At 37.3% G+C, this 13,247-nt stretch overlaps 1 protein-coding gene across 1 annotated transcript; it reads right to left on the reverse strand.

Moving 5' to 3' along the window:
• Nucleotides 1–2,310: 2,310 nt before the first annotated feature.
• Nucleotides 2,311–13,241, reverse strand: LOC136219385 (uncharacterized). Its single transcript, XM_066006782.1, has 18 exons — nt 12,539–13,241; nt 11,445–11,555; nt 11,249–11,305; nt 11,059–11,135; nt 10,872–10,971; nt 10,285–10,358; nt 10,042–10,142; nt 9,850–9,953; nt 9,203–9,256; nt 9,034–9,089; nt 8,911–8,949; nt 7,562–7,703; nt 6,613–6,797; nt 5,647–5,714; nt 5,201–5,273; nt 4,726–4,787; nt 3,068–4,358; nt 2,311–2,918 (listed from the first exon to the last, which is right to left on the reverse strand). The coding sequence occupies exons 1-18, from the start codon at nt 12,617–12,619 to the stop codon at nt 2,660–2,662; spliced, it is 2,934 nt and encodes a 977-aa protein (XP_065862854.1). The 5' UTR covers nt 12,620–13,241; the 3' UTR covers nt 2,311–2,659.
• Between the last annotated feature and the right edge of the window lie 6 nt (nt 13,242–13,247).

Below are 13,247 nucleotides of genomic sequence, written 5' to 3' on the forward strand. Positions count from 1 at the left end.
TTTTCCTTGTAAATAATGGAGTTTTGAATCGTTTTCCTAACTAAACGGTTTTGTACAAAAATAAATGGACTTGTATGCTTAATCACGTTTTTGGTTAAAACTCCTTATTTCACGTTTTCAAATGCTCGAATCGTTCCAACGGCGATTCGACTGAACATCATGTAAATCCACGGGGTTTTGAAACGTGCCTAAATCGTTCCAACGACGATTCAGGCACGAACCATGTAAATAAACTTTCTTTTCGGGGAGTGAGATTAGTTTAGATTGAATGTACGGTTTAAGACACAATTCACTTTGTAAATAAATCAATTCGTTCTTCTATCTCCCTCTTTCTTCCATATGCTCTAAATTCATGTAAATGGGTGATTCTTTACTAATATGGCTTTCAATAATATATGCTCAAAAACGGTTTTCAAAACGAGAAAGAAAAGGTTTCAAACGAATTTTAAACTTAAAGAAATATGCGATTAGTCCGTTAGCGCCTAACATGCTAAGTAGGAGGCCAGTGGTTCATAACCGGGCGATGTCGGGGTGCCTAGTAGCCTTTCTCCGGAAAGGAGCTAGCCTTCTCGGCTCGTACCTAAGTTTCTCGAACCCTCACCGGTCTCCCGTAAGGGATCAGTGTTCATTTCCCATTCGTGGGTGGCGACTCTTCCATACTCCGAGCTCCGGCCCAGCCGAGCAGCTTGATTCCGCGATTGGTTGCTTTCGGCGCCAATCACAGCATCTGTCGTCAACGGTGTCCACCCCCCGGTCCGCTCGGACGAGGCCGCGTCACCTACAGTACCCTTCTCTGAAGATATACAATAGACACCCCACCGTACATGTTAAGAACTTTAGGAGATCGTTTGAGATGACTAATGCATTTAATGTTGTTATGTGCTCAATATTTCATATTATCCTCAAAGAAGTGGTTGCATATTGTTATGAGCAATTCCCATGGGATCCATCTGGAGCTTTAACTAGATGGTTAATTTAGCCAACATTTTATTGTTATCATACCAATATATAAAAGTAAGTAGAATCTCAACTGCTTGGTCCAAGACTGATTGAAACCCTTCAAGAATGGGTGGGGAAATTTCAGAAAATATCCATCCAGGTTAGACGTCTTAATATTGACATCACCGTGGACGTCAAGGTCCCGAACTACAACAACAAATATATGTCTATAGAACTCACTATAATATAGCCTCGGCCCATCTCGAATCTCATGCGATAGGCCCAAGACTTTATAAGATGGGATAAACATCGCCTCAATCCTTTACTCAAGGAAATACCTCGAAGGGCATTCGGAACTACCACAATTGTGCATATAGGAATAGAGACAAGAAAGGGTGATAGGAGTCCTATAATAGGACTTTGTCCAACCTCAAGGCTCATATGAAAGAAATCTTATATTAGGTGGAGAAAGATGATACATGGATAGAGCTCCTACTTATAATGTCTTGATTAGATGACCACTTCTATCTGATTATACAGGAGCTCTATCCATGTATCATCTTTCTTGGAAAATTCCTAATAAGAGAGAAATGGTGATAGCCCAAAGGAAATAAAATTTGGCTCAAAAGACTTAAATGGCCTCCTTACAGACCAAACCACAAGAAGATATATAGGAAGAAGAGAAAGGTGTTAAATCGGTAGGAAAATTGGAAACATTTCTCTTGGTCAAAGGCAAAGGAGTAAAGGTTGGAGTCGAACTCTCACCTAAAGCCAAAGTAGGCATAACAAACAATTTGAGAAAAAAGGTGTAAGCCTTTTCATGGACACTTTTAGATATCACGAGAATTCCCCACACATTGGACGTTGATATAGAGGCTAAACTAATTATATGGAAAAAGAGCAATCATGGAATAAAGTGACAAAAAGTAATCAATAGCAAAATTGACTAAACTAATTATACGGAAGAATAACAACCATGGAATAAAGTGACAAAAAGTAATCAATAGCAAAATTGACAAGCTCTTGGCATACGGTCACATCTATGAGGTTTATTACCTTGAGTGGGATGCAAACGTTGTGTTAGTCAAGAAGTCAACTGACAAGTGGAGGTTGCATGTTACATTCCCACTATACACCTCCACAGGGTGAGGTGAGGAGCCTTCACTATAATTAAATTCGAATTAATCATCTCAACCATAATTAAACCCGATCAGGATTATCCCGATAAAGATATGACCTTGACCAAAAAGAAAAATAGAAAAAGACCAATTAAAAATGGACTTGATAGTATATAGTTCACATGAACTACGATACATGCAAAGTCTTATAACTATCTTTTAGGACTTCAAATCCTCTTTCTGCTGTCAAATATTACATAATATCCAGCAATTTTACGAAATATAACATCCTCTCTATTAATTTACAATTACTCGTTATGTCAACTGGACCTGTAAAAAATGTATATTATACAACAAAAATATTTAAGCAAGAATAGTACAAGAAACAGACAAATTATATTCAATGGCAAAGCAAAACTCATCTCTGTCACGTAACTAAATTAACTTTAACTACCGAGTTACATTTGGCTTTTATTGCCAGTCTTAGAAAAGGACTTCTCCCAATCCTCTCCCAGCTTTCTTCTTCTGGTAGAGTGTTTGGGTAAGAAATAAAAGATTCGCTGGATATTTCTTGCAAAGATGAGAGAACTTACATTTCATCACTAACATGAACGGTGGAACACGGAATTTCCAAAGCATGTGGCCTTTTTTGCAATCTTTTTAACTCCAGTCTCATGAAGAGCAAAGCTCGTGCTGGGAGACAAGAGAAGTCTGTCCATTATGTTGATCTTTGGAGCCTCACGGATAGCCTTAGGGAGTGATAATGCCCATTGCATTCCCCAAATTGCAAGTGGCCTCATGTAAATAAGGGAACGAAAATGCCCGTCCGTCGTCCATCCTTCGGGTGTTTGGAACCAATATCTGTGATTGGCAGAAAGGATTGTCGACACGGGGTTATGGCCAAGAACTATTGAAATGAAGTAGCATCCTAAAAAATATCATAAATATGGAAGGACAAAACACATACAAATACACGCATGAAAGAAACAAAACATATGCAAGGAACTTACCCAAAACCCTCCTCTGACCAACCTGCAAGGAAAATACCTTCAGCTGTAGTGAAAGCCTGATCCTCCATTCCAGCAAGAATCATGGTTGCTGCCACACCATACGTGACCCCAGTCCATATTTCACGTGACTGCATACAAGTTTCATCGACCTTCCCATTGGGATGCATCCCATTTACAGCACCCATCCTACCTCCTCTAACTTTCATTACATTAAAATCGTATATCTTCTGAAGAGTACTTTTAATTTTGGAATCATCAAAAAGTGAAGGCAAGCCTGAAGATGCTACATACCACTGTCCAGCCAATTGATCCGCTTGTATAGATTTGCTGTTATTACTTGCTCCGCTATCATAATTGAAATATGAGCCATTCCACAGTTTAGCTTCAAATGCTGATTTTGCATTTACAAATTTGCTTTTGCATAATTCAGCAAAATACTTGTCACCTAGCTGAAAGCCCATTGAAGCTGCAGCTTCAAGTGCTGCTAGCCATAGACAGCCACAGTAGGCACTTACACCATGAACTGTCCAGGCATCATATGTTTGATCTGGGAATCCATCATTTTCTATCAGAGAATCATTGTCCTTATCGAACTGTTCCATATATTCCATGGCAGTACGAACTGCAGGCCAGACATCAACCCCAAAGGACATGTCCTGTGTTGCTGCAAAGTCTCTATACACTTGGAGCACAAATTTAGAATTCAGATCCTTCCACTTGCTTGTATCATGTATATTATATGCATTCATTTCTTGCCATGGATCGTGTGTCCCAAGATCATGAGGGACAGCTCCTCTAACTTTACGAATTCCAACATTACCATCTGCCAGAAACTTTACTCTTCTTCCATCCTCAGATAGGACAGCTTTGGCGAAGTCCCGTTGGATATTGAGTTCAATTTTAGGAAACAACTCAAGAAGCGCAAATGATGCATAGAAATGAACATCATAAGTGCACCACATTATATATTCAACTCCTTCCAGGTACAGAAATCTACCAACATCGTCACTGTCATTTTGCAATTCCAGGAGAGGTGAAGGCTGTGAACAGCGATTAAGATTGCTCTTCTCTTCAGACACTGGCAATTCATGTTCCCTCGGATATTCCCCATTAGATGTCTTATCATTCTCTTCAGATTGAAGACCTGAACTATTATATCCATTAGTAATACTCTTTCTGATTGCACCTTTATCATGGTTCACTTGGACTTCAGTTACCTTGACATTCATGGTTCCCATATCTTTTGGCTGATTATGACAATCAATCATATCTCCAGTGTGTAGGGAAGAGTCTGTGAAAAATGGAGCAAAGTAAGCACAAATTTCCATGTCATTGCTAGTTTGGCTTTACATACAAGCACATTAACTCCTAAAAAAATGAGTGCATAACAGAAAATGATAATCAAAACTGGCAAACTAAAGGTCCATTTGGATATATGAGGATTGAAAATGGTTCACTTGAAACAAAATTCTAAATGCATAACCATCAGAAATCCTCAAACTACACAAACAGACCGTCATTTGTCGATATATAACTCCTCTATCTACTTCTTTTTAGTTTAGTATATATATATATATATATATATAGATATAGATATAGATATTAATCTGCCAGTATTTCATCACAAGAATAGGCATGCAATGAGAATAGATGAGTACCAATCCAGACAGTTCCTCCAGCAACCAAAAAATAGAGCTCATTAAACAATGTGAACTTGTACCTGCATATATTGTAATATAGCATTCAGGCCAAATAAAATCCAATATATTAAGCACAGTTAGTCCAAAAAGTGAATGCATCACCGTCATATAGAATGTGTATACTGGATAACAATAGAGCATTAAGTGTAATTAGTAGAATCTTTGTACTTCGAGAAATTGTAACACCATAATCAAAAAAATTAAAGCAAACAATCGCAAGCCTGTCCACAAATTGTTCTTTTATTTGTTCAAGTATCAACTTCCTTGCACAAGCTTCGAGTACTCTCGTACTCCACAAGATAGATACATATAACGTGCAAGTGTGAACAAATTATCCAGTTTTGCATCAAGATAATTTCTTATGTATCATGCCCGTCCAAAAAAACCCGAGTCAAAAAGTGTTTGAAAAGTTTTATAGTGCCAAAATAGTTACCATTCTGGTAGCCTCTCATCCTTCAGGATAGGACACTGCCATTTCTCAATCTCTTCCTCCCACCACTTGTAATCTGATGAAGATTTTGGAGATTTAGTTTGCATGAAAACAAATATTGTAAGGACTAGAAAGAAATAGAGAGAGACTTTTAACTATAAGATTCAAGAAAGTCCGGCCAGAATATTGATTACTAAAACAAACACACACAAAAAAAAAAGGAGTTCTTATATTAAGCACTGGGTCTTCCATGTCATTCGGAGGACCCCCAATTCACATTTGGACACGTGTATTGTGATCCCACGTAATAATTAAAATAGTGGGACATCTGATGATATATGTGGGTCCATGTTACACATGTCAAAATATGTATGGGAGGTCCTTCATTTAACATAGAGAACCGGGTGCTTCTAATAATTTGCCCAAAAAAAGAGAGCATTAGAGCATACTTGTTAATGCATCATGTACCAAATTCTGAGCTGCTCCTTCAGAAGTTCCATAAAATTTTGTATACCTCCTGCAAGAGAGACAATATCCAAAGACACTTCAGCAAAGATAACAGCAGGAACATCTGTCATATAGATAATTCTAAAAACATCCAAACCCATTTAATAATAATAAAAAAATAAGGTAAGCCTGAGCATTGATACAGTGCACCTTTTCTCATCCCTTTTCTAGAAGCAAATACTTTTGACTCTTTTAAAAAAAAAAAAAGGGCAGCCCGGTGCACTACGCGTCCCCGCTTAAGCGAGGGTCCGGGGAGGGGTCCCACCACAAGGGTGTACTGGGGGCAAGCCTTCCCCTGCCAATTTTTTTGGCAAGAGGCCGCTCCTAAGACTCGAACCCGTGACTCTTTTGCGTTGCACAAAAAATCACCCTCTACTCTACATAGACCAAAACAGCATATATTTTTTCTACATTATTTTTTACTAATTTTTTTCTCAAACAACATACAAAGGATAAAGTTTCGCTTTTTGCAAATCCAAGAGAAACCTAACAGTATCCAAAACAGAAGAACTAAGGGATATATTAAGCCACAACAGAGGGCATATTCTTAAAATTTTCCTGTCAGAATATATGCATGCATGTATGCGTATGGCATATTGAACCTTACAAGGAACCCCAAAAAACCTTCATAATGTATGTGCAATACAGTGTTTGCATAGGAAAAGTATCCACAATGCTTATTACTGATATGTACTATTTGCGGTTTGCTAAGTGTCATTGTGATCATCTGAGATGTTCAAAACATAACTTCTGCTAATATTTAAGTACGAAAGAAAATTCTAGTGAGTCAAAAAGAAGAGAAGATTGAAGGCCATCTCAATAATAATTCATGGGATGACTAGTTTGTAGTTCAGGTTTATGGGAAAATCTTTTTACCATTGAAGGAACTGGGTGCATCACTCATTTACCTGTGATATAAGCTTCCTTTTGAAAATTTTATCTTTGGGGATGACCATGCAAGAGCAAAGGCAACAGTACATTTTCCGTGAGGTTCAACCCATGCAGAAGCAGAAACTGCAGCACAAAGTGTCTCTCCAGGTGATGAAGGCATGCTAGGTCCGCAACTAAAGTTCTCCCGATCAAATTGTCCATCCTAGAACAAGCAAGAAATCAAGTTAGAATCATCAAGTTCATACTTGATATGCAATAAAGGACTCATTCGACAGAAAAAGCCAGATGTCCATGACATTGTAGCACTTACTTGATCACTTCCCGAAGAAAGCATGAACCTTTTGATCCATTCAATCAATATTTCAATTACTTGTGGATAAAATCCCCTACCTCACTTATTCTACAGGAAAAATCTGATGTCTACTACTGGGAATGAGCATTTGGACCATATTCTTACAGTAATCTCATTATGTATTTTGGTAAGGCCTAGAACTCTGTTCAAATTTGGTCTGGTCTATGAACACCTACTTCAACTCATCTCAGTCCTGAATCCTGAATGAGCTCAGCATAACCATGCCTGAGCCCTGCCTGATGAACCATTAAGAGGATCCTAACAAATAGTCTATTTGTTAATTATTTGCTCACATTGTCATAAATACATGGCAGGTCTCACTTGAAGGTTGCAGAGTCCTCATTTCATAGTTACTGAGGAAACTAAATCCACTTTTAATTGTTGATATTGTGCCCTCAGCATAGATTAATAACTTCTTATAGAACTCTATAAAAGGGCGGCCCGGTCGCACTACGCGTCCCCGCTGAGCGAGGGTCTGGGGAGGGGTCCCACCACAAGGGTGTACTGGGGGCAAGCCTTCCCCTGCCAATTTATTTGGCAAGAGGCCGCTCCTAAGACTCGAACCCGTGACCTCTTATAAAACTCTATGGAAAAAAAAAGGGTGCAACAGATACCTGAACCATTTTCCCCCACATATCCTTCGCTGAGACGCTACTTGCCCCGGTCAGTCCAAAACATGGCAGAACAGTCACACTTACATTCTGAGTTTCACAGGCAGCAATTGCAAAAGTAACTGGAGGGTTACCTTTTGCTGTCCTGCAAATTTATCACTCCTATTAGATATGTTTCAATCCAGTTTAATGGGTGAAGAACCTTGGACTTGATGCTATGATATATCAATGACAGTGGATACAGCAAATCAATGAAGTTTCATGTGATAGCAAACATTTAAGACAAGGAAAAAAAAACTTCCCCCAACATTATTATATATGGAAGCAAAAGCTATGTATTAACTGTTTCAAAACACATACAGATACCGAGTTCATAAAGCTCATGTCAACACCTATGAGAAAGGCAGAGGACGAGAATTCAAGGCATTACTTAAAAATGTAACAAGTGATGCAAGCTAAGAAGATAGATTTTCTAACTTCCAAAAGACAATATTCGACCGATGATTTCTATTTAGCCTAGCCTGATTGTGCTATCCAATCAATTACTTTTTCATGCCTGTGAGTAAAATCACAGACCAAGTACTATAATTTTCACTATAGAAGACGAAATAAACCACATATAAATATTGAAAGGATTAGATTAGAGTTTCGACCATGACAACATGTTGATTGATATTGCAAGTTTCTCAAGCACTGTCATTTAACCATTCAAAAATCAAAACGACAGAAAAAAAAACATAGTTAAATCAAGAACAAGGATATCAGGCCTAATGTTTTAAGAGCATGAGCTCTGGAAAACTCTGAGATTGTTACAAATAGCCTTATCATTAAAAAAGTAACAATATATCGCTTCACAGTTTGAAATAAATAAAATAGGACATAAATTACAAAATTGTAAGCATCAAACAGCTATTAATGGAATGAGCAAAGACAGTTTCAATGTTAAGGTAAAACAAGTGTACTGCCTTCTAAAGCCTAATTGTAAATGTCCCCAGCCCCATTTTAAGAAATGTAATAATGCCTAGAAAAAAAATGAAGTCAATCAAGAAAACAGACAAATTGAGTGCAAAATTCAACTTTCATAGGTTAACAGCATCTAACCAATCTAAACTGATTTGCTTCTGTTTTCTCATTTTCAATTTCCACTATCAGTAAGTACTACCTGACTGATAACTAAGCCTTCAGCACTGCATCACCTACTTAACTGTTTCTATTCTTTCCCATTTTTCTTTCAAAAAAAAAAAAAACACAAGGGTATGGACTTTGCTTCACTTCTACCCCTTAGAACACTGTAACTACCAAGAGATATATGCAAACCAACCGTCAAAAATAGCTAAGTTTTGATGACTTGCTTGTGATGTAGAAGTACACCAGAGACTCCATCTTCACCACTGTAATGAAAATAGAGCAGGTCAAAATGTGTTTCAAGATGTGCATCAAAAGAAGAAACAAAGATTGGCAGAAAATATACTGACATGAATGGTTCGTTCATATGATCTCCTGATAAATGCGAAGCTCCTCCAATTGAATTCTGAACAAATAAGACAGCAATGACTTGGCATCCAATGGCATTTGATATCCAGAAATTTCCAGAATAATGTAAAAGTATAAGGAAACAGTAACAATGATGATGAAAGAACTTACCGCCCAAGTAAAAAGAAGGCTAACTTTTGCTCTATCCTTTCCAGTATTTACCAACTACAGCAGGAAAGAAAAGATACTCTTGTGAAAAAAGTGATCTCATAAATACAGATAGAAAGAAACGAATGAAAAACATTTAAACATGAAAATTTAGGACTTCAAACTTTAGTTCAAGACACTGATATCCTTAAAATATCTGTTGGATATTTTAAGTTCTAACTTATAGAATAATAACAAAAACTAAAGAGTTTTGATTCTAACTGCTCAGTTCATAGCAAAAGAGCAAAGCCCAAGTGAAATACGAATGAAATTTAAATCAATTGCAATGTAACACAGTAACAAATACAATTAGTATGAGCAATCAGATCTCCTTCTCTGAACTTTACAAACCCCCCTTTTCAAGAGAGATAAACTACAACATCTATAAAAAAAACGCACACAAGGGAAATATGAGATCATGCTTCCACTCCACAGAAGATAATGTGGCACTGTATCAGATTCAAGTCAAACATGTATTCACACCAAAAAAAAAGAAAAAAAATACTAACTCATGTTGAGATGCTTAAAATTATTAGCTTAATATCCCTTCCATTGAAGTATTGAGATTCATGTTGTTTAGAAGAGCCTCAATAGAAGTTGAATGACCATACCGTATAGACAAAAACAGCAGTAGGAAGACTGCTGTCTCTGTAATTATGTGGTATAAATGGAGATATTTGTCTGCAAGAAATTTTCAGTTCAGGGTCCGGTTCACCTAAAATTCAAGATTACCATCATGAAAACAAAACTTCAAGAAGAGATGTCATTTTTCCTCTAAACAAAAATAATAAATAGGAAAATACCATCATAGATTGTCCATGCCCTAGGAAACAAAGCATGATATGTAGAATGCTGACCATTCAAGTTCCAGCCCCATGAAGATATACCCTCATCACCAGATTTCCTATAAGAAAATTGGACAAATATTATGGTAAAGGTCCATTCAATACCTGATTCTACAAAATTCAATTCCTAAACTAGTGCGGGCACCCTGTCAACAAACACAATTACAATATGACAAAAGCTTCGCAAAATCTGCATCTCACCCTACTCCTTCATGTTGCCCAGGAGCCAAAACTGATGCATAACTTTTATTCCCTCCATCTCGTGATATAAAAATCTGCAGTTGAAGAAGAACGTATCATATATATATAAAAAAAAGATATCATGATCCAATCGAGCAAACTGAATTCCTCGGACACTAGCAAGGGAAAAATAAAGAGAAACTTCCAAGAGGGGTTTACATTCAAGGCCGCTTCACATTCCATAAACATAAAACATATTCAACATACATAACATATTTCATTTATTCCTATACTTGCAATCAACAAAACTAACAACAATCTAAGTAAAGCAGGCTACAAGTTGTAATTGACATATATCCCACATGCACTTTAAGGAATGGATCAGATGAATTTTTCTGGTCACTATTTGGCAATAAACAAGGAATACATCCTCATTTCATTTTCTAAGTTCAAAGAACAGATGGTCAGATAGTATTTAAAAAGAAGCAGCAAGAACTTTATGGGCACAACCACCAATGTGCAGACTCATAAATACCATAGAGCATTATCCCAAACAATTATGATATCAATAAACAGAAAAAATGATGCAGCTCAAGTCAGAGGTTTACCGAGAACTGATTCGCCATGACAGGTGAAGGTTCACATATACTAGGTACAATTTGCCACTGCCTGAACTCACCTCTAAAACCTCTGGATATGCTTCCACTTCTGTATTTCAAAGCAAGTATGATAATGTCTAAGCAATAAATTACACAGATAGAAAGGAAGAAGTATCATATTTGATCATCAACATACCCCATTCCTCCAAGAGGAACCCCTTGAGATGCTGACGGCTTGCAACTTTCACGGGTGAATGGGTCTATAGGTGCTTTCTGTATATACCGGGTGAGCACATTTCAATTTATTTTTCAATCATATTGCAAGGAAAAAATGAGGGAAGATGAACAATGCTGTCATAAGGAACTTGAGGGAATCAAGGAATTACCCTTCCATAAGATGCCTCTTCCCTAACATAGGACCATAATCGTATACCAAGTCGAACCTAAAATATTAAATCAAAAAGCCAGTAAGAGAGAGACCTAAGGCAGAAATAATTAAAAAGAAACTTACACATTAGAAAATATAGAAAAACAATATTCGTCTCTCAAGCCACTTAATAGCTGCTATGATGACCATCTCACCATTTTTATTGCTTCCCTGAAAGTAACACTAAATTCTTTGAGAATATTGGCATGACTGTTTAATCTCCTTCTCCAAGCGTGTTCTGGTGGAGCAGCACTGTCGAAATCAAACTACCATAACCAAGAAAAAGAATTTAAGTGAATAGAACTAAAATTGTCAACAAAGCGAGAACAGATAATTAAGTACATCATTATTGCTTATCTAACACCAAATTGCAACTTGAAGAGGAATATCAGCCTCTCTCAAGCATTATTCTACCACCTTCCAAAGCTGAAATGAATTGGAGTCAATCCAATAAATATGGACGCAGTCTATGAATAAGACATCAGACAACTTCTTTGGACTATAATTCTTAAGTGCATGAAGCCAATGAATTCACTATTAGCCATGGGCTCATCCAGAGCCATTCCCTGGTACCGAACAGCCTAAGTTAATTGATCCAAGTGCCTAAAGTATAACAACACAAAGCAATGTCTCTAGCTATGAGAAGGTTCAGCAAACACTTGATCTCCACAAGTCTGAAACTAAACTATTTCTTTGTTGACAAAGGCATCAACTGTAAACCGCAGTAACTATTTTCAAATAGGTCCGGTTACGAAGAAGAAGAACAAAAACTGGAAATTATGTCAACACGCACCATCAAAACAAAAATCAGAAAATGCTAGGCTAGTCATCGGCCAGAGCCTCTAGCTTCAGCCGCGCGACCACGCAAAATGTATCAAATATTACAAATACAAAGTTCTAATTAGTTGACAAATTTCAATCTTTCGGCACGCTCTATTCACTTCAAAAGTTGCACAGCCATAGAGAAAGGGAGAAAAATGGAATGTGCAAATGCTAATGAATACCAAATCAACATATGAGAGAGAAGGTTCCACCAATTTCAATGAAAAAAGGAAAGATTAAAGAATTCAAAGTTTATATCTCATGTTAACTTTTAAGTTTTCAATTATAGGACTTCATTCCTTGTTCGTTTCCTTCTAGTAATTTTCTCAGCCACCAAAACGGGAGTAATGAAGAACAGAGACACGTTTACAGTCCCCGCTCCCCCCAAAAACATATAAACAGAACGAGAGAGACAGAGAAAACTTACTAATTGCAAAGTTGTTCTGCTGATATACTCTTCAGTAGGCCATGAATTCTTTCTACGATGAAACAAATGACTAGTAACCATCTCAAACTTTTCTATTCTCTCACAAACCGAAACTTCGCACCTCTATTACTTCCGCTACAAATTTATATGTACAAGTTACTGCTTCTATAAAGCTAATAAAAACAACACTGCCTTAACCTCCAAAAAAGGACCAAACGTGTACCAAAAATTCCAGTAAAAATCACTATCATCAACAACGCTCGAAACTTTCCTTCAAAGATCTCTTTCTATACTTCTTAGTTCAAACAATCAACACCAAGTACGGAAGCAAAGATGAGCGGCACCGAATCAGCGAATTAGGATCTGATATCTCGAATGTGAACGTCAACAAAGAAAAAAACTGGAAAAGGTTAATTGCTCGAAGGATTCTGATTGGTTAAACATCTGAAAATAAAATTCTGATGTAGCTCTGGCGCTGGTGTGTCGTGGCGAGCAGAGGATCAGCCTCCTGTACCCTTCCCTTCCGTGCCAGCAACACCGTCTCCTTGATCGACAGGTGGTGCAAATTAGCATAGACAAATTAAAAGAAAAAAGAAAATGGATTTGGCCTGAGCCTTAGACTTCGGTACGAACTTTCTCCTGTTCTCTTTCTAGATATTTAGTTTCTCTCAGGGAAAGGTAAATTTGTCTGAGAAAGAGAATGATGGAC

Source organism: Euphorbia lathyris, chromosome 2, assembly GCF_963576675.1.
Source record: "Euphorbia lathyris chromosome 2, ddEupLath1.1, whole genome shotgun sequence".
NCBI classification, from domain to species: Eukaryota; Viridiplantae; Streptophyta; class Magnoliopsida; order Malpighiales; family Euphorbiaceae; genus Euphorbia; species Euphorbia lathyris.